The sequence below is a fragment of the Piliocolobus tephrosceles genome, chromosome 18 (genome assembly GCF_002776525.5).
Source record: "Piliocolobus tephrosceles isolate RC106 chromosome 18, ASM277652v3, whole genome shotgun sequence".
In the NCBI taxonomy this organism is placed as follows: domain Eukaryota; kingdom Metazoa; phylum Chordata; class Mammalia; order Primates; family Cercopithecidae; genus Piliocolobus; species Piliocolobus tephrosceles.
In genome coordinates this window covers 32,376,563-32,398,250 of record NC_045451.1, presented here as the reverse complement: position 1 = coordinate 32,398,250, position 21,688 = coordinate 32,376,563, and the positions used below count along the sequence as shown (strand labels likewise).

General features: G+C 43.7%; 1 protein-coding gene across 1 annotated transcript in view; it reads right to left on the bottom strand.

Moving 5' to 3' along the window:
* Window positions 1-21,688, bottom strand: part of MYO5B (myosin VB) — a 390,702-nt gene that overhangs the window by 41,626 nt on the left and 327,388 nt on the right. Inside the window, exons 23-27 of the mRNA XM_023207571.2 lie at window positions 12,312-12,396; window positions 10,877-11,025; window positions 9,688-9,807; window positions 7,630-7,770; window positions 4,092-4,157 (exon numbers count right to left, since the gene is read on the bottom strand). Coding sequence (XP_023063339.1) covers window positions 4,092-4,157; window positions 7,630-7,770; window positions 9,688-9,807; window positions 10,877-11,025; window positions 12,312-12,396 — 561 coding nt within the window. The remainder of the gene's footprint in view (window positions 1-4,091; window positions 4,158-7,629; window positions 7,771-9,687; window positions 9,808-10,876; window positions 11,026-12,311; window positions 12,397-21,688) is intronic.

Sequence of the window (21,688 nt, the reverse complement as noted above, 5' to 3'; positions counted from 1 at the left end):
ACATTGGATAAGCCAATGGCTGGATAGTCAGTTGAGGTGAAAAGTGTTTAAGTGTCAAGCTGGACTCTCAGTTCTCTATTATTCTTGCACAAACTCTGAGTCAGTGGGTACCATCTCCTGATTTGAATCCAGCTCTGGCTGATAGCAGGTCGATAAAGAAAAACCAACACTGCTGCTGGCCGTAAGCAGGGTCTGTCTGCCCAGCTGGCTTCCAAGTCAGCACAGTCATGGCTCTTTTTGGCTACCAGGCCTGTCTCAGGCACCAGGGAATGGTGAGCTTCCTCCTCTGCTGACCCTAGAGCCACCCCTCCTACCCTCACCATCCCTACACTCATTCTCCTCTGCTTTTGCACACTGGCCGGGGCTAACAGTCACTGCAGGGAGACCCATCTTCCATCCACCCTACTCAGGCCTCCAGAGACAATGCTCTGCAGGAGTGACTGGCCCTGAGAACCCTTCTACATGACCTTACCCCAAATGGGGGCACCTAAGCCTCATGCAGGGTACATAGTCAGTGTGCTTCTGCCAAGAGCTGCAGTTACCTTTTGCATTCCAGCAGGATCAGCAGAAATTTTTAAAATTCTGGTAAAAGGGTTTAAGCAAAAAATCGCTACTTGTCAAGGGGTCTTCCTAGAGTAGCCTCATCTCGTGCATGTACCTGTGGGCAGCTTTTTCAAATCCAACTGGAAAAGGATCAGGCTGGAAGAGGCAGCTGAGTGGCCAGGTGTGTCGACTCATCATCTTAGCGCTTTGACTTACCTGCTCAGGTAGAGTCTATACTTTTGGAGGGCACAGTACACTTCCCACCCCTTTGCACACTTCAGAGCATTCAGGAGGGATGTGCATAGGGGGAGCTCACTAAACATAAGCTGACTGTGTTCTGCCTAAAAGCCCAATTTCCATCATTATAAAAAATACTAATAAGTGGTCATCAAGTCCCCTGAATGCTGGGCTGGGCCTGGTTAAGTGAGAAGCACCCAAGCCAGCCTCTTCAACATGAGTGCTTCCTTACAGTGGGTAATTTTAACCCCAGGGGTCCCCAGGACCAGCCTCTGTGACACGGCCCATAGGTAAAATCATTTCATCAGAGACAATGCTGGGAAAACCAGGTCTCACACCCTCAGAATCCTGGCCTAAGTCAACAGCAGCAGAGTGGAGCAGCTATTTAGACTTGTGGCAGTTTAAGACAAATATTTATTGCACCCTTTCTGTGCTGGGCCCCATGCTTGGCAGTGGAGACGAGGCCTGTAAAATCAAGAAGGGGCATCTTCCTCAAGGACAGCTAAATGGGAGGAGGAGTTTTTGCACTGATTTTAATGCAGGAGTCTGGGAGGCAGCTTTGTGGGTAGGGTAGTACAGTGGTTCTCAGACCTGAGTGGGCAACAGAATCCCTTGCAGGGCTTGTTAAAACACAGATGGCTGGGCCCTGTCCCAAGCTTCTGATTCAGTGGGTCTGGGAGGGGACCTGAGAATCTACATTTCCAGCAAGTTCAGTAATGCCTGATGCCATCAGTCCCACATCTACTCCTGGGGAACTACTGGGCCCCTCTCACCAGTTCTGAAAGGATGGGTGGCATTGATGTCCCCAAAGTGCTAACTATAATAGTTCACATGCTCATTTTCATCCCCAGGGGCTAAGCCTCCCTTGGGAAAGGCGGCTGAAGGCTGGCGCACAGAAGTCCCCTCGCTGCAGGCATTTATCCCACTGAAAGACTCCCAGGCTCCTTGCAGGGTTTTGAATCTGTAGAATATCACATGAGGAAAGTAAGTCTAATCAATAACTCCAGAAGGAGATCTCTATGACACACTCTCCCATGCCATCTGCGTGGCCCTGGTTGTTTAAAAGTCAGATGGTGCTGGGAAACCGGACATCCACAGCAAAAGAATTAAGTTGGGCCCTTACCTCAATCTTCAGCAAAGATTAACTCAAAGTGGATCAAAGGCTTAAATGTAAGACCTAAAATTATAAAACTCTCAGAAGAAAACACAGGGCAAAAGCCTTATGACATCAGATTTGACAACGATTTCTTAAACATGACACCAAAGGCACAGGCAACAAAAGAAAATAGACAAACTGGACTTCATGAAAATGTAAACATTTTGTACACCAAAAGACACTATCAGAGTAAAAAGATGACCCACAAAATGGGAGAAATCATTTGCAAATCATGTATCTGATAAGGGATTAATATCTAGAATATGTACAGAACTCCTAAAACTCAACACAAAACCCCACACAGCGTAATTCAGAAATGGGCAGAAGACTGAAAAGACATTCTTCAAGGCTACATAGAAATGACCAATAAGGCCGGGCGCGGTGGCTCAAGCCTGTAATCCCAGCACTTTGGGAGGCCGAGACGGGCGGATCACGAGGTCAGGAGATCGAGACCATCCTGGCTAACGTGGTGAAACCCCATCTCTACTAAAAAAAAAAAAATACAAAAAACTAGCTGGGTGAGGTGGCGGGCGCCTGTAGTCCCAGCTACTCGGGAGGCTGAGGCAGGAGAATGGCGTAAACCCAGGAGGCGGAGCTTGCAGTGAGCTGAGATCCGGCCACTGCACTCCAGCCTGGGTGACAGAGCGAGACTCCGTCTCAAAAAAAAAAAAAAAAAAAAAAAAAAAAAAAAAAAAAAAAGACCAATAAACATGAGAAGATGCTCAGTATTATTATTAGGAAAATGCAAGTCAAAACTACAATGAGACATCACCTTACACCTATCAGAATAGCTACTATAAAAAAAAAATACTAAGTGTTGGCAAGGATGTGGAGAAATTAGAACCCTTGTGCACTGCTGGTGGGAATGTAAAATGTTATAGCTGCTATGGAGAACAGTACAGCAGTTCCTCAAAAAATTAACAATAGGATGACCACATGATCCAGCAACTCCACTTCGGGGTATATATCTAAAAGAATTGAAAGCAGGGTCTCCAAGAGATACTTGGAAACCATGTTCAGTACGGCATTATTCAAAATAGCTAAAACAGAGAAGCAGCCTAGATGTCTAACAAATGGAAAAGCAAAGTGTGATCCGCACACACACAATGGGACGCAGTCTTAGAAGAAGACGGACACATGCTACAATAGAGATGAACCATCAGGACATAATGTTAAGTGAAATAAGCCAATTACAAAAAACAAATACCATACAATTCTACTTGTGTGAGGAACCTAGAGTTGTCTAATGCAGAGAGACAAAGTACAATCGTGGTTGCCAGAGGTTGGGGGAGGAGAAACTGGGGAGTTGTTAATGGGTGCAGAGCTTCAGTTTTAAAAGATGAAAAGAGTTATGGAGTGCTGGTGAGATGCTAGTATAACATTATGAGTGTATTTAATACTATTGAACTGTACACTTAGAAGAGTTAATTACAATGGTAAATTTTTTGTGTATTTTACCACACTTTAAAAAATTTGAAATAAGCCATGGGAATGATTCAAGGCTGTTCTCCTGGGCAATGTAGCTGTTACCAGAGTTACTTATATTTTGACAAGTCAAGTGCAGCAGTAAGATGGGGGAAGGAATAGAACAAGGAGCTCGATCTGTAACAGATTGTGAACAGTCCATTGAGATAACTCACTACCTTCAGATCAACCAGCCAGAGTTATCTGTAGTCCTGTAAGTGACTGGCAGATAGGCTAAATTCCCACATTATCACGTCTTTGAGGATGGTAATGGGGTGGGCCTCTTCTGCAGCTCCTTTTCTGTGCACTCCTCCCTGCCGTGGGGCCCGCTCACCTCCCACTGTTCTACTGCACTGTCTCCCCGCATGCCAGCAGAGGACACACTGGCAGATCCCTCTGCCCTACATCTGCCCATGCAAGCCTTGTTTTTTTCCTAAGTGATTTTTAGTGGCCATATTTTAACTGAAATTGTATTGGGAAGGTCATATATTTATTATCATTCCTGTAGTAGATACAAATTTTCCTTCATTCCAAAGGTGAAGAAACTGCAGCATGGAAAAAGGAAGCTACCTGCTTATGGCTCTCCTTGTTAGCAGACTATGGCTCAGGGCCTGATCTCCTGATGCCCAGATTTGTCATCTGCCCTCTGACGGCGGAGCGTTCCAGGAAGCCTGTCTCCCAAGAATCTTACCTTCAGACTATTGTAGGCCAGATCTGTATCCGGGTCCAAATCTATGTCAGTCTGTGGTGGTTCCACCTACATGGATAGAGAGACAAAGATGAGCGTGGACCTCAAGCAAGATATTCCACAGAGGTGTTTCCAACTGTGGTCAAACTTGCTCATCCTGCCTGTGCGTGAATACCCAACACCCCCACCCTCCACAAGTCCACTTCCTTCCCACCTTCAAAGTGCAGCTCAATACTCCAGCCTACCATGAAGTGCTCCATCAACACCTCCCTCCTGTCCCCCCTCCACCTTCACTCACATGGTCCCCACAGGCACTTATAGGTTAAATATGTATAACACTGTGTTATGGCTTGAATTTTGCCCCCCAAAAGATATTCTGAAGTCCTTACCCCTAGAAACTGTGAATGTGACCTTATTTGCAAATAGGGTCTTTGCAGATGTAATCAAGTTAAGCTGGGGTCATTAGGGTGGACGTTAATCCAGTCGGAAGAAGACACGGGGAAGATGGCCATGTGAAGAGGGAGGCAGAGGCTGGAGCCACGCAGCTGCCTGGCAGGGAACACCAGGATGGCCAGAAACATGGGAAGTTAAGAGAAAGGCATGAAGCAAATTCTCCCTTAAAGCCTTCAAGAGAATACAGGCTGTCAACACCTTGATTTCTGACTTCCGGCCTCCAGAACTCTGAGAGAATAAATTTTTGTTGTTTTGTCATCCAGTTTGTGGTGTTTTGTTTCAGCAGCCTTAGGAAGCTAACACACACTGTAAAACTATGTCTCTAGTAACAAGGTTAACAAGTTACGTTCCAATTTATGAGGGAGGAAACCTCCCCAGTGTGTTGTTTCCTAACTAAACTCTAAGCACCTTGCAGAGAGCTGCTTCCTCCATGACACTACCGCAGGTAGTAGAGATGGCCCACAACACTCTGTATTGCTGTCTGACATCAGAACTCCAAAGCTAGTGCTTGTCTATGGCAATTTCTGGAGTAACAACTCACTAGGATTCAGCTGAGCGAATAATTCCTACAGTTATTTAGCTGCTACTAGACTTAAACTGCCAATGAGAAGGGGTAGAAACAGCTTCATAAATGGTTAACTACTTGGAGTAATTTCAAGTAGTGGGTGATAGTCCCTGAATAAGATGGACTTTTGGAGGAAAAAATGGAAAGATCACTTACTGAGATTACCTACGTGCTAGCTAGCAGTGTTAAGTCCTCCTGCTGTGGATGGACTAGCCTGCCCCAGGCTTGGAGACAGGAACAGGATCTGAGCATCTCCTGTACTCCTCCCAGTTGAAGGATGCCGACACTTAACTGCACTGTTTCCAGTCCTGCAACCTGGGGGTAAAGCCCCTCCAAGGTACCAGTGTCTGTTTTGCCTCCACCAACACCAGTGGTACAGGAGGCTGTGGCTGTCCAGGGTCTGCATTCAACCTGCTGCTCCGGTGAGAGTTCTGTACTTGTGTTCTATGTAGCATGGATTTGCCATGTGTCCATGGATAATATTGAGTACATTAGATTCTCAGAAAATGGAGATCACCTACTCAGACTCAAGGGGCTCTATTAAGATGGGCTGGCAGTCATGTTTGTAAGTGGGCAGCCCATAGGAATCACCCTATTGTCCAAGGTGACTTTGCCAGGCTTGAGAAAGGGAGGTGGCTGGGTGAGAGGTCAAATGCACCGACCATAGACTGTCATAGAGGCCGCACCCTCACTCCCATACTGATGGTACATCCCACGGGCTTCCCTGCCATTTCTCACTCAGTGCATGGCCTCTCTCTGTGGCTGAGACCCGAGCCATCTCTCTCCAGAATGAAGACCCAGGTAGCTCAGGATCCCTCTTTGGACCAACAGCGAATCCAAGAACTTGACCTCCAAAAGCTCCATTTCAGGGTGCTACAGAGGGATCCCATACCCTCCCCCAACCCACTCCTGCTTTTCCTTCCTTAAACTGTCAGAAACAAGGCCATTGTCCCTAAAGAGAGATCCTTAATATACATGACAGAGCTACGGCCCAGGCATAGAGTTCCAACTATTGTTCCGTGGTTATTTAGGAGGAAAAAGATACCCTTTTTTATTTGGTATCCAGAGAAGTTCTAAAGCCAAGATGCCAAAATTAGTTGGCATGTCTGGAATGGGGAGCCCGGAGAATGCATCTTTAGGTACAGCTGGATAGGCCAAGAACTTGTACGTCAGGCACCGTCTGATATCATCTGTGTAGCTTTTCATTGATTTGATTTGCACTTGCCTGTCAGGGCAGCTTTCCTTCTAATTCAGAGTAATTTAGAAGCCTAATCTTTTCACGTTCCATTCTGAATCAAGTCCACCTGAGAGATTTAAACCCATCAGCAAGATTTACCCCCGCCCAGTTACTGCTGGGGGCGGGGGTGGGGGTGGGGGGTGGGGGGGGTGGGGAACAAGAATTTGCTAGCAATATAGATCAGAATCTGTATCACAATTGATTGCAAAGGGAACACAGGTGTTGCAAAAAATGGGCACAGAAGTGAGGTAAGGGATGGGGACTGAGAACATGGGGTAGGTGTCAAACTCCACAATTAATAATTCAGGCCTGAGAACACACGAAAGGCCTTTTTCAAGCTCACTATGAGGTCAGCTGATGATATAACCCATGGCAGAATTGGCCTTGTACCCTTTAGAAGTGGTCCTTCTATCTCCAGAGAAATAAATGGTTCTTTCCTCCTTAGCACTGCTATATTCAATGGATTCTCTACTCCTATGGCACCAACCTGTTCACACTCAACTTGTATTTATTTAAGTGCTACCAAAGTTATTTTTTACTTTTCACATGTGTTATGTCCGGTTCTCTCAGACATAACATCTGAATTCCTCATAACATTTAAATTCCTCAATCCTCAAGAGAAATCCTGGGGATTTCTCTTACATTGTTATCTGCTGTCCTTTAATGAACATTTTGTGTACCTACTACATGCCTGGCACTGGCATAGTTCTGAATGCAGCGTGGGTGCCCAATAGTTCCTTGAGATGGAACGATTACTTTTGGAGCTACTAAGATTTCAAACAATATCCTTTCTAGACCCAAGAGGCTGCTGATAATCTGGACTGAGGCAAGGGTGCAGCCATGGGAGAGGAGGGTGAGTGACACACACTCGGTCTGCCTCTGACCCAAAAAGGCTGAACCCAAGCCCATGCCAGATCCCAGGTATGAAAGGGCGATAGGTTATCTCTGTGAACATTTGACTTCTGCTGTATTTACACACTTATTACACAGCCTGGTCCTCCTGGCAGGGAGCTCCCCTCTTTGCAAGTAGGTGATGATGCCACAGACTTCCCCCTAGCTTCACCAGTGGAAACCCGGAGCACGAGGGAGCTTACTCCTGTTCAGCTGGTGGTGTAGGGGCACTCAGAGAAGACTCAGCATGACTCCAATGCAATAAGGAGGAGCCCTCTGAGACTTAGCAGGAGCATGATCCCATGTGGTCACACATGCCACATGAGCCCTGGGAACACGAGCTGGATTGTTCTCTCATCCAAGCACCATAAGAGCACTGCAGCCCCTTCACGTACCTGGACTTTCTTGCTGTCCTGCTGTTCTCTCTTCTCCAGCTGCACTTGCAGCTTTTTCCTCTCCTGCTCCAGCTCCCGTACTCTCTTCTGCAGCTTCAGGAAGACCGTCATGTCCATGGCTGCCTTCTCCAGGCCGATTTCCTTCAAAGGAAGACAGGCGCAGAAAAGAGGTTTTCCTAAATACATGCCTTAGGGAACACACAGCACTTCAGTGTCTCCCTCTCTATCAGCCATCTGTCTCCTCTCTCCTCCCAAACATCAATTTGCATCTCAAATACAGAGCCAATGACAACCAACTAACATTTCTCATATCACAGTTGGTGCTCCAGGCTCATTTTCTGTCCAGATAACATCTGAGTCTCAGCCATTTATATTCCTCCTGTGTGAGCCACTTAAAATGACCAATCATATATTCCAAGAACAAATGGATAAAAACACAGGCACTTTCTTTGAAAGTTAAAAGAGCTCTCTTCTGGAAAATGCTCCCATGCCAGAGAAACTATAGAACTTGGGACATAGCACTTTCTAACGAAGATTCAACATGGTTACCAATCACTGCAATGTGCCGTCAGCCATCACTTGATTGCATCTTGAAATGGAATCAATGCTTGCTCTGCACTGGAACCTATTTATCCAACAGATCTTAAAGCATCTATTTCCCAGATTTTGTTCCTTTTGGATTTATGCCTGAATTTGCCCTCCAGGACTGTAATGCGTGGGGACAGCGGTGTACAAACACGTGCATCTGCCTGTGAATGGGGAATGTGGATAAGCACATCCATGTGGATTTTTAAGCACATGTATGTACATGTGAGACAATATAATTTGGTTCCACCAGGACTTAATGAGCACTGGTTCCACCAGTGCTTCATGTTTAACCAGCACTGGACCAGTCTTGACTTCCTTGAAGAACATAAACCCAGTGATGACAATGCTTATGTCTACATATAGACAGTCACACATACAAACACCAGGGTGATATGCCTGGAGTTGAGGCTGACTGAAGCCTCCAGGGGCCTAGACTTAGAAGACTGCAATGCAAAGCCAAGCGTCTCAAGCCAGCACTTAGGCAAGGCTTACTAAGTGCGTCCAGCAGGCGGCAAGCCATGCAGAACCACACAACAGATAGGAGACCTTCAGATAGGACCTCCTTCTCTCCCTCCACCCCCCGCTCCAGCATTCTCTATTGCTCATGGTCTCTTATTTTTCTTTATAGCACTTAGCAGGACCTGCAATCATATCACATGTTTCTTCCCTAACGGCTCATTGTCTAGCTCTCTGTCAGATGAGGGCAGGGACTTCTCCGGCTCGGTCACCACTGTTTCTCTAGCAACGACCAGCAGATTCTGCGCAAAGACCTGCTCCAAACTCATTTGTTTTTATTCTGTCTCTCCTCCATGTTATTTCCACATACTTTACAAGGTTGTGTGTGTGGCGCGCACATGTGCCTGTGATTTTCTTTTCAAATGCCAGAGGAAAAATTGTATCTTTTGTACCTTCGACAAAATTACACACAGACCAGACAGTCCACTGTGTGGTACATTTAGTGACTGACTCTAAGAGGCTATTACCAACAAAGATACGGTCACCCAGCATACTTTCATTCCAAATGTTTTTTGTTGTTCTGAGTTTTATCCAGCTTCTAAGTGAGGGGGCAATTTTCTTGTGTATTTATTGATATTACTATATGCACTATGATATTAAGTGGGGATAAGTTGTATCTATTTTAAAGACTTAGCTGTTCCTTCTTAAACCACCTATTTCACCTCTCTGCATCAGTTTCTTGGTTTTTCAAGAGGAATCAGGGATCCATCTTCCTTTTTCCTTTCTGGATAGGGTGTAAGGTAAACAATAATGTGTTGCTTTGCACAGTAAGTGTTAACTCCAGAGAACTGTCTCTAAATCCACTGCAGTCCAAGTGATCCTCTCTTGAGAATTAGCCCCTGGGCACTCTGATCACCACCAGCAGAAGAGTAAATCTCTCTTGGACAGTTCCACACAGAAAAAACACACACTCCCTCTGGAGAAGGGCAGTACCCAAGAGCCTGCATCACTCACCTCCACCTGCTGGAGGGCATCCTCAGTGTCTCCGATGTCAGATGTGGAGATGGAAGGGTAATTGGAGTCAGATTCTAAGCTACTTTGGTTTGATGGGTTCCGCCTATGACCTGGAGTTTGCTGTTCAACAAGAAAAATGTGACAGCTCATTAGGAACTAATGTTCTTGAGAACTTACTTCTCATGGTGGCAGGCCCTAGAGTTATCCTTCTGCCTAATTTGTAAACAAGAATAGGTATCATTGCTTCTTGGAATGATGGTTAAATAGACCTAGTCCTATGAAACATTTCACCTACAGTTCTTACTTTAGTCATCCACTTTTCGTCTCTTAATGAAATGCAAATTTCTAACACTTGGGTCAATTTCTCTGAGAAGTCCTGGAAAAACCTTTCACTCCCAGTTTTGCTTGTGAAATGCACAAAGGCAGTCACATTACCCACTTCTCCCTTGAAAAGAATGTTCCACAACTGCCCAGAATGGCCCCTCCCTTCAACCTGCACTTCCCAAATTTTGTTTATGAAAATAGTAGCATATTAAAAATAGTTTACCATTTATACTGTTCATTTAAAAATACTTTTTTTTTCTGCATCTGATTTGGCTGTCAGTGTGAAAACTGAGCTTGGTAGGACAATTTTAGACTTCTATGGATGCTCCTACTCAGCTTTTCTTCCTGGCTTCTATGCAATTAACGTACTCCATCTTGTTTGAATACTCATTTCTGGAGGAAATGTTTACATGGGTTAAAAAAAAATGACAGATCCTAAAATATCATAAAAATTGTCTCTATGTATACTGCATCTCATCAGATTAGGAGACACAATTAGGCCCTTGTGGGTCTCTCTGCCACATACACACTAATGAAGCTGAGAACTCCTACACCCCATTACTGTCTCAACACAGGAAATCTTCCCATAATAGGAACCAGGAAAGATAACACACTTGGGTGGAATGTTCCTTAAACTCATAACTGAGATCTCCATGACCCCAAAGTTGGAAAAGGAGCTGTCTGTCAGTAGGAATGAATCACCCAGCCCAGCTACTTTTGCCTCTCTGCAGTAATGGCAAGCGCTGCACATACAACACATAGACTGAGCATCATGTATCAGAAAGCAGTGCCTGAGATCATGGGGTCAGAAGCTGGACAGGAGCCGGGGACCCATGCCATGGCACAGCAGAGGCACCCCCCTTGCCTTTATGATGGTCATCTCATCCCGAAGGTTGTCGTATCTCTGCTCCAACTGTGAATATTCCTTCACAAGGTTCTGGTACCGGGATCGCTCCTCCTCCAGTTCTTTCTTCATGAGGAGATTTTCCTTCACAGAGTTCTGGGCAAATTCATCTGGAAAGCAACATGCTAAGCTTCAGTTTTTCTGGATGGATTCCCTCACATGTATTGACTCATGCTTTCTGATTAATCTCTTGTTAAGAGGCTGCCCATGACGAGCTCATCAGAGGCTCCTGTTGAATCTATTAGGCTCCTCACCTACTGCAGAGCCAAGGTGAGTCTCCTTACTCTGGCTTAGTCTTCAGAGAGGGAGAGCAAGACCTTGCTCTCAGGGAATGGGAAGACAGAAGTTGGCAGCGTAGGTGAGAATTCCCTCAGTTGATGCCCCAGCCTCTCTTCTGCCAACTGTCACAGCAAATGCTGGCAGCATTCCTGGAAGAACGAAGGCTTATTCACACTGCTTTCCTAGTCCTGATCTTTCAGTTCTTAGGAGTGCAGGGAGATCAAAGGAGACTGGGGTGAAAGGAGGGAAGGCAAATAGAGAAGGAAAGGGCACTCCCCTGCCAAAACTTATCATTCACATTAACAGACAGAAGTGTTTTAAAAGGACATTTAAAAACAGTTCATGTTTTCAAAAAGATGTGATATTGGGTGGGACTGTGAGGTCATGTGATTCCATCCTCTTGTGACATGAGGAACCTGAGGATGGGAGAAGGGGATTTGCTCTAAATGATGGTGAGTTGGGGCAGAAACTGGGGTCTGTGGACTCCCCCTGCTCCTCCACAGCCAAGTGGCACATGGGGACTGATAACAGCCCAGGAGCTGGTGGGCACTTGAGAGAGGCTGACCTGGGATCTGATTCAAGACGCTTTCTTCAGTAAACATTAAGAGATGACCCAGGGGGGTAGAAGAAACCATGATGCGTGAATGGACACGAAAGACAAATGTGAAACCCAGCGATGAGGACAGCTCCGAGCGCTCACTGAAGCAGCCCATGAGTCACGCACCCTCCTAAGCACTTCACAGGCTGCCTCTTCCTCATTCCTTCCATGAGCCCCCCTGATGTCTGGACCTTTATGTCCACGTAGCAGATGAGCAAACTGAAGGCCTGTTCAAGGCCGCACAGAAGCACATGGCAGAATCATGCTTCGAGTGCAGGCCTCCCTGACTCCAAGTCTCATGTACTATGTTGCCCATCACACATGTCTCACCTCTTTAGACTCTTGAGGCCAAATGTTATAGCAGGATCTTAAAGGTCATTATTCTTTCTTCATCTTCCTCTATTAAGATCCTTTCTCCACTGTAGCCTCCAGTCTAACTGCATACTTGCTAAGAGTCTTTGGGGGAAGTCACTGAAGAGATTAAAACCCCAAATAAAACTCAAGTGCTTTGGTACTTACCTTTAGACTGGCACAGGATTTGGTTGTTGAGTTGTTCTTTCTCATCTTTCAAGAGAGCATTTTCTTGCTCCAGGTCTGCAACTCGCTGGAAGACAGCAACAGGGGAAAAATGTCTCATGATGCTGGGAAGAGGAAAGGCTCCTCTTGTGGGATTTGAATTTTAACTGGATATGTGTAAATGCTCTTTTTGTTTAAGAAAATTGATTTGGGTAAAGCTTCTTTTGTTTTCAAGGAAAAAATGTGTACTAAAAGAAAAATCCCATTAAAACAAGACAGATGAGCTCAGCACTATTTATGGTCATCTAATGTCCAACAAAACATCATGAAAATTCTATCCCAAGTTCACATGCCTTGTTGAGGAACTTACAAAGATAACAGGTTTTCTGAAGAGAGCTGAAGGCCTGTGGATCGTGACCAAGTCAGCAATCCACTGAGGCTATATGATCAAACAGCAAACTGTGTATCATGAATGCAGGATGTGGGCAAACTCACAGCTACACCTGCCACCAGAAGGTTTGCTGAGTGCAATCACTCCCTGGCACCGTGCTCCTTGAGGTTATCTACTAGAACATCTGGAGACTACTGTTCAGAGAATGCAGTTATGCAAGTCTGCACTGAGTCAAGCTGCTGACTGACAATCACCCCCTTCTCCCTATCTCCTTTACTCAATAAATATGAAGGGAGCTAAAAGCTCAGGCTCTTGTTTACTAGACGCAAGGAGCCCCCAGACCCCTTCTTCCAAATACACTCTTTTGCCTTTGTCTTTATTCCTGCATTCATCCCCTTTTGTTCAGTCCAACAGGGACTGGTTCCACGTCAACTTTCATGTTTTTGTATTTGTTTGCCTTTCTTGCTAAATTTTTGAGCTCTCAATCTGGTCTTAGGAAGGCCAAAAGCTCACAATGAACAAACTATCTCTGGTCTTCATCCCACTTGCTTTACCTGTCTTACTGGACCAGCAAAGTTCAAATTCTGGAAAAGAGATGACTTGCTATTGACATTCAACTGTCTAATCCAGTGTTGGACTTCTGATGATGTTGACAAAACCAAAATAAGGTGATTATTACCAGGAAAAAAAGGTATAAAAGAAAAAAATACTAATTAAAGAAAAACTGTAGTCTATTCAAAGAGGAGTAAGAATTAAAACTGTGAAGAGCCCAGGCATGGTGGCTCAAGCCTGCAACCCTAGCACTTCGGGAGGCTGAGGTGGGTGGATCACGAGGTCAGGAGATTGAGACCATCCTGGCTAACATGGTGAAACCCCGTCTCTACTAAAAATACAAAAAATTAGCTGGGTGTGGTGGCAGGCACCTATAGTCCCAGCTACTCAGGAGGCTGAGGCAGGAGAATGGCATGAACCTGACAGGCAGAGGTTGCAGTGAGCCGAGATTGTGCCACTGCACTCCGGCCTGGGAGACAGTGAGACTCCATCTGAAAAAAAAAAAAAAAAAGTGGGGGGCAGATCCAAGATGGCTGAATAGGAACAGCTCTGGTCTACAGCTCCCAGCTGAGCGATGCAGAAGACAGGTGATTTCTGCATTTCCAACTGAGGTACCGGGTTCATCTCACTGGGGCTTGTCGGACAGTGGGGGCAGGACAGTGGGTGCAGCCCACCGAGCGTGAGCCAAAGCAGGGCAAGGCATCACCTCACCCAGCAAGAGCAAGAGGTCAGGGAATTAATTCCCTTTCCTAGCCAAGGGAAGTGGTGACAGATGGCACCTAGAAAATCGGGTCACTCCCACCCTAATACTGCGCTTTTCCAATGGTTTTAGCAACTGGCACACCAGGAGATTATATCCTGCGCCTGGCTCGGAGGGTCCCACACCCACGGAGCCTCTCTCATTACTAGCACAGCAGTCTGAGATTGAACTGCAAGGTGGCAGCAAGGCTGGGGGAGGGGAGCCCACCATTGCTGAGGCTTCAGTAGATAAACAAAGCGGCTGGGAAGCTCGAACTGGGTAGAGCCCACCACAGCTCAAGGAGACCTGCCTGCCTCTGTAGACCCCACCTCTGGGGGCAGGGCATAGCTGAACAAAAGGCAGCAGAAACCTCTGCAGGTTTAAATGTCCCTGTCTGACAGCTTTGAAGAGAGTAGTGGTTCTCCCAGCACAGAGTTTGAGAGCTGAGAACGGACAGACTGCCTCCTCAAGCAGGTCCCTGACCCCCGAGTAGCCTAAATGGGAGGCAACCCCCAGTAGGGGCAGACTGACACCTCACACGGCTGGGTACCCCTCTGAGACAAAGCTTCCAGAGGAATGATCAGGCAGCAGCAATTGCTGTTCAGCAATATTTGCTGCTCTGCAGCCTCCGCCACTGATACCCAGGCAAACGGTCTAGAGTGGACCTCCAACAAACTCCAACAGACCTGCAGCTGAGGGTCCTGACTGATAGAAGGAAAACTAATAAACAGAAAGGACATCCACACAAAAGCCACATCTGTACGTCACCATCATAAAAGACCAAAGGTAGATAAAGCCACAAAGATGGGGGAAAACAGAGCAGAAAAGCTGAAAATTCTAAAAATCAGAGTGCCTCTTCTCCTCCAAAGGAACATAGCTCCTCACCAGCAATGGAACAAAGCTGATGGAGAATGACTTTGACGAATTGAGAGAACAAGGCTTCAGATGATCAAACTTCTCCAAGCTAAAGGAGGAAGTTCGAAGCCATTGCAAAGAAGCTAAAAACCTTGAAAAAAGATTACACAAATGGCTAACTAGAATAAGCAGTGTAGAGAAGTCCTTAAATGACCTGATGGAGCTGAAAACCATGGCACAAGAACTACGTGACAAATGCACAAGCTTCAGTAGCCAATTCAATCAACTGGAAGAAAGGTTATCAGTGATTCAAGATCAAATGAATGAAATGAAGTGAGAAGAGAAGTTCAGAGAAAAAAGAGTAAAAAGAAATGAACAAAGCCTCCAAGAAATACGGGACTATGTGAAAAGACCAAATCTATGTCTGATTGGTGTACCTGAAAGTGACGGGGAGAATGGAACCAAGTTGGAAAACACTCTGCAGGATATTATCCAGGAGAACTTCCCCAACCTAGTAAGGCAGGCCAACATTCAAATTAAGGAAATACAGAGAACGCCACAAAGATACTCCTCGAGAAGAGCAACTCCAAGACACATAATTGTCAGATTCACCAAAGTTGAAAAGAAGGAAAAAATGTTAAGGGCAGCCAGAGAGAAAGGTCGGGTTACCCACAAAGGGAAGCCCATCAGACTAACAGCAGATCTCTCAGCAGAAACTCTACAAGCCAGAAGAGAGTGGGGGCCAATACTCAACATTCTTAAAGAAAAGAATTTTCAACCCAGAATTTCATATCCAGCCAAACTAAGTTTCATAGGTGAAGGAGAAATAAAATCCTTTACAGACAAGCAAATGCTGAGAGATTTTGTCACCACCAGGCCTGCCTTACAAGAGCTCCTGAAGGAAGCACTAAACATGGAAAGGAACAACCGGTACCAGCCATTGCAAAAAAACGCCAAATTGTAAAGACCATTGATGCCAGGAAGAAACCGAATCAACTAATGAGCAAAATAACCAGCTAACATCATAACGACAGGATCAAGTTCACACATAACAATATTAACCTTAAATGTAAATGGGCTAAATGCTCCAATTAAAAGACACAGACTGGCAAATTGGATAAAGAGTCAAGACCCATCAGTTTGCTGTATTCAGGAGACCCATCTCAGGTGCAGACACACACATAGGCTCAAAATAAAGTATAGTGGAAGATCTATCAAGCAAATGGAAAACAAGAAAAGGCAGGGGTTGCAATCCTAGTCTCTGATAAAACATACTTTAAACCAACAAAGATCAAAAGAGACAAAGAAAGCCATTACATAATGGTAAAGGGATCAATTCAACAAGAAGAGCTAACGATCCTAAATATATACACACCCAATAAAGGAGCACCCAGATTCATAAAGCAAGTCCTTAGAGACCTACAAAGAGACTTAGACTCCCACACAATAATAATGGGAGATGTTAACACCCCACTGTCAACATTAGACAGATCAACGAGACAGAAAGTTAACAAGAATAGCCAAGAACTGAACTCAGCTCTGCACCAAGCAGACCTAATAGACATCTACAGAACTCTCCACCCCAAATCAACAGAATATACATTCTTCTCAGCACCACATCGCACTTATTCCAAAATTGATCACATAGTTGGAAGTAAAGCACTCCTCAGTAAATGTAAAAGAACAGGAATTTTAACAAACTGTCTCTCAGACCACAGTGCAATCAAACTAGAACTCAGGACTAAGAAACTCAATTAAAACCATTCAACTACATGAAAACTGAACAATCTGCTCCTGAATGACTCCTGGGTACATAACGAAATGAAGGCAGAAATAAAGATGTTCTTTGAAACCAGTGAGAACAAAGACACAACATACCAGGTCTGTGGGACACATTTAAAGCAGTGTGTAGAGGGAAATTTACAGCACTAAATGCCCACAATAGAAAGCAGGAAAGATCTAAAATGGACACCCAATCATCACAATTAAAAGAAACTAGAGAAGCAAGAGCAAACACATTCAAAAGCTAGCAGAAGGCAAGAAATAACTAAGATCAGAGCAGAACTGAAGGAGATACAGACACAAAAAGCCCTTAAAAAAATCAATGAATCCAAGAGCTGGTTTTTTGAAAAGATCAACAAAATTGATAGATCACTAGTAAGACTAATAAAGAAGAAAAGAGAGAAGAATCAAACAGACACAATAAAAAATGATAAAGGAGATATCACCACCGACCCCACAGAAATACAAACTACCATCAGAGAATACTATAAACACCTCTATTCAAATAAACTAGAATCTAGAAGAAATGGATAAATTCCTGGACACATACACGCTCCCAAAACTAAACCAGGAAGAAGTTGAATCCCTGAATAGACCAATAGCAGCCTCTGAAATTGAGGAAATAATGAATAGCCTACCAACCAAAAAAAGTCCAGGACCAGATGGATTCATAGCTGAATTCTACCAGAGGTACAAGGAGGAGCTGGTACCATTCCTTCGGAAACTATTCCAATCAATAGAAAAAGACAGAATCCTCCCTAACTAATTTTATGAGGCCAGCATCATCCTGATACCAAAGTCTGGCAGAGACACACACACAAAAAAGAGAATTTTAGACCAATATCCCTGATGAACATTGATGCAAAAATCCTCAATAAAATACTGGCAAAATATAAGCAAAAGCTTATCCACCATGATCAAGGGGGCTTCATCCCTGGGATGCAAGGCTGGTTCAACATATGAAAATCAATAAACATATTCCAGCACATAAACAGAACCAAAGACAAAAACCACATGATTACCTCAATAGATGCAGAAAAGGCCTCTGACAAAATTCAACAGCCCTTCATGCTAAAAACTCTCAATAAATTCGGTATTGATGGAACGTATCTCAAAATAATAAGAGCTATGTATGACAAACCCACAGCCAATATCATACTGAATGGGCAAAAACTGGAAGCATTCCCTTTGAAAACTGGCACAAGACAGGGATGCCCTCTCTCACCACTCCTATTCAACACAGTGTTGGAAGTTCTGGCCAGAGCAATCAGGCAAGAATTGAAAGGGTATTCAATTAGGAAAAGAGGAAGTCAAATTGTCCCTGTTTGCAGATGACATGATTGTATATTTAGAAAACCCCATCATCTCAGCCCAAAATCTCCTTAAGCTGATAAGCAACTTCAGCAAAGTCTCAGGATACAAAATCAATCGGCAAAAATCACGAGCATTCTTATACACCAATAACAGACAGAGAGCCAAATCATGAGTGAACTCCCATTCACAATTGCTTCAAAGATAATAAAATACCTAGGAATCCAACTTACAAGGGATGTGAAGGACCTCTTCAAGGAGAACTACAAACCACTGCTCAACGAACTAAAAGAGGACACAAACAAATGGAAGAACATTCCATACTCATGGATAGGAAGAATCAATATCATGAAAACGGCCATACTGCCCAAGGTAATTTATAGATTCACTGCCATCCCCATTAGCTACCAATGACTTTCTTCACAGAATTGGAAAAAAGTATTTTAACGTTCATATGGAATCAAAAAAGAGTCCACATTGCCAAGACAATCCTAATGCAAAAGAACAAAGCTGGAGGCATCATGCTACCTGACTTCAAACTATACTACAAAGCTACAGTAACCAAAACAGCATGGTACTGGTACCAAAACCTATATAGACCAATGGAACAGAACAGAGCCCTCAGAAAAAATACCACACATCTACAACCATCTGATCTTTGACAAACCTGACAAAAACAAGAAATGGGGAAAGGATTCCCTATTTAATAAATGATGCTGGAAAAACTGGCTAGTGATATCTAGAACGTTGAAACTGGATCCCTTCCTTACACAAAAATTAATTCAAGATGGATTAAAGGCTTAAATGCTAGACCTAAAACCATAAAAACCCTAGAAGAAAACCTAGACAATACCATTCAGGGCATAGGCATGGGCAAGGACTTCATGTCTAAAACACCAAAATCAATGGCAAAAAAGCCAAAATTGACAAATGGGATCTATTTAAACTAAAGAGCCTCTGCACAGCAAAAGAAACTACCATCAGAGTGAACAGGCAACCTACAGAACGGGAGAAAATTTTTGCAATCTACTCACCTCACAAAGGGCTAACATCCAGAATCTACAAAGAACCCAAACAAATTTACAAGAAAAAAAAAAAAAAAAACCAACCCCATTAAAAGTAGGTGAAGGACATGTACATACATTCTCAAAAGAAGACATTTATGCAGCCAACAGACACATGAAAAAATGCTCATCATCACTGGCCATCAGAGACATGCAAATCAAAACCACAATGAGATACCATCTCACACCAGTTAGAATGGCAATCATTAAAAAGTCAGGAAACAACAGGTGTTGGAGAGGATGTGGAGAAATAGGAACACTTTTACACTGTTGGTGGGACTCTAAACTAGTACAACCATTGTGGAAGACAGTGTGGCGATTCCTCAGGGATCTAGAACTAGAAATACCATTTGACCCAGCCATCCCATTATGGGGTATATACCCAAAGGATTATAAATCATGCTGCTATAAAGACACATGCACACGTATGTTTATTGTGGCACTATTTGCAACAGCAAAGACTTGGAACCAACCCAAATGTCCATCAATGATAGACTGGATTAAGAAAATGTGGCACATATACACCATGGAATACTATGCAGCCATAAAAATGGTTGAGTTCGTGTCCTTTGTAGGGACATGGATGAAGCTGGAAACCATCATTCTCAGCAAACTGTCGCAAGAACAGAAAACCAAACACTGCATGTTCTCACTCATAGATGGGAACTGAACAATGAGAACACTTGGACACAGGAAGGGGAACATCATACACTGGGGCCTGTTGTGGGGTGTGGGGAGGGGAGAAGGATAGCATTAGGAGATATACCTAATGTAAATGTGGAGTTAATGGGTGCAGCACACCAAACATGGCACATGTATACGTACGTAACAAACTTGCATGTTGTGCACATGTACCCTAGAACTTAAAGTACAATAAAAACAAACAACAAATGTGTGTGAAGAAAGTTTTTAAAAATGTTTTTGCTATTTATTATTAGAGCAACTATTTGTATGGGTTTTTAAAAAGCAACAGTTCAGCTGTGTTCTAAGAGAATTTGAAATCATTAGTTGGTATATAGGAGGATGGGAAAGGGTTTTTTATAATTGGGGGCTAAATTGCAATTGATTCACCTTTGTGCTTGGATCCCCCAGAGATTCATTCTGCAGTTAAGTGATTTTCCTTACTAAATTCACATCCCTGCCTTTGTGACGTGGATGAGGGCATAGTTGAGTATTGCAAAAAACAGGCAGGGAGAGAATGAGGAACACATGCCAGTGCCCCCTCAAAATTCAGGCTTCCAGACCTGAGATCCCCCTTCCCCTATGGCTGGCTGATCCATCACCATTCCCCACAGAATGATCTCTCGTGATCACATCCTAAGTGTGTTATATGGCAAAGACAACAAATTTCACGGCTGCACAGATCCCGGGCTCTATACACCTGTTTCCCCCTCTATAAAATGTAAACCCGGCTGGGTACAGTGGCTCACGCCTGCAATCCCAGTGCTTTGGGAGGCTGAGGTGGGCAGATCACGAGGTCAGGAGATCGAGAGGATCCTGGCCAACATGCTGAAACTCCGTCTCTACTAAAAATACAAAAATTAGCTGAGCGTGGTGGTGCATGCCTGTAATCCCAGCTACTTGGGAGGCTGAGGCAGGAGAATCACTTGAACCAGGGAGCCGGAGGTTGCAGTGAGCCAAGATCGTGCCACAGCGCTCCAGCCTGGCAACAGATCAAGACTTCGTCTCAAAAAAAAAAAAAAAAAAAAAAAAAAGAAGAAGAGGAAACCCACTTCACAGAGTTTTTCATCATTTACTGAGATGATGCATGTGAAGTATCAGGGAGAAGTCATTGCATAGAGCAGTTGATTAATATATGTAGATGGTTCCACGTTACTCTTACTGGGCATGAAATGGATATACACACTTTAAAACCATTTCAGCACTTACCAAAAATTTAAACAGTATCTACTCTTTACAAATTATTCCAGAAATTAGAAGGAACACTTCCCAATTCCATTCTATGAAGCCAGTATTACTCTGAACCAAAACCAAAGACATCACAAAAAACCAAAACTACAGCCCAGTATCTCTTATGAACATAGATTCAAAAATCCTCAACTAAATACTAGCAAATGGTTATGATAAAAACATTCAAAATATAAATAGAAGTGAACATCCTCAACCTGATAAAAATTCCATAGCTAATACCACACTTTATGGTGAAAGACTGAATGTGTTTCTCCTAAGATCAGGAAGACAAGGGTGTCTGCTCTTGCCACTTCTATTCAGCATTGTATTGAAGGTTCTAGCCAGGGCAACAGGCAAGAAAGACAAAAAGCATCTAGAATGAAAAGGAAGAAGTAAAACTACCTCTATCTGCAGATGACACAATCTTGTATATAGAAAATACTAAGAAATTCACTTAAAAATTATTAAAATAAATGAGTTCAGGTTGCAGGGTCCAACTTCAATATACAAAACTCAATTGTATTTCTATATATTTGCAATGAACAATCAAAAATAAATTAAGAAAACTATTCCACTATAATGGAATATTTAGGAATAAATTTAACAAGTATAAAATGAAAAAACATTATTGAAAGAAATTAAAGATCTTAATAGATGGAAAGACATCCTGAGATAATGGATCAAAACACTTTTTAAGATGGCAATACTCCTCAAATTCATCTACAGATTCAATGTAATCCTCACAAAGATCCTGCATGGCTTCTTTGCAGAAATT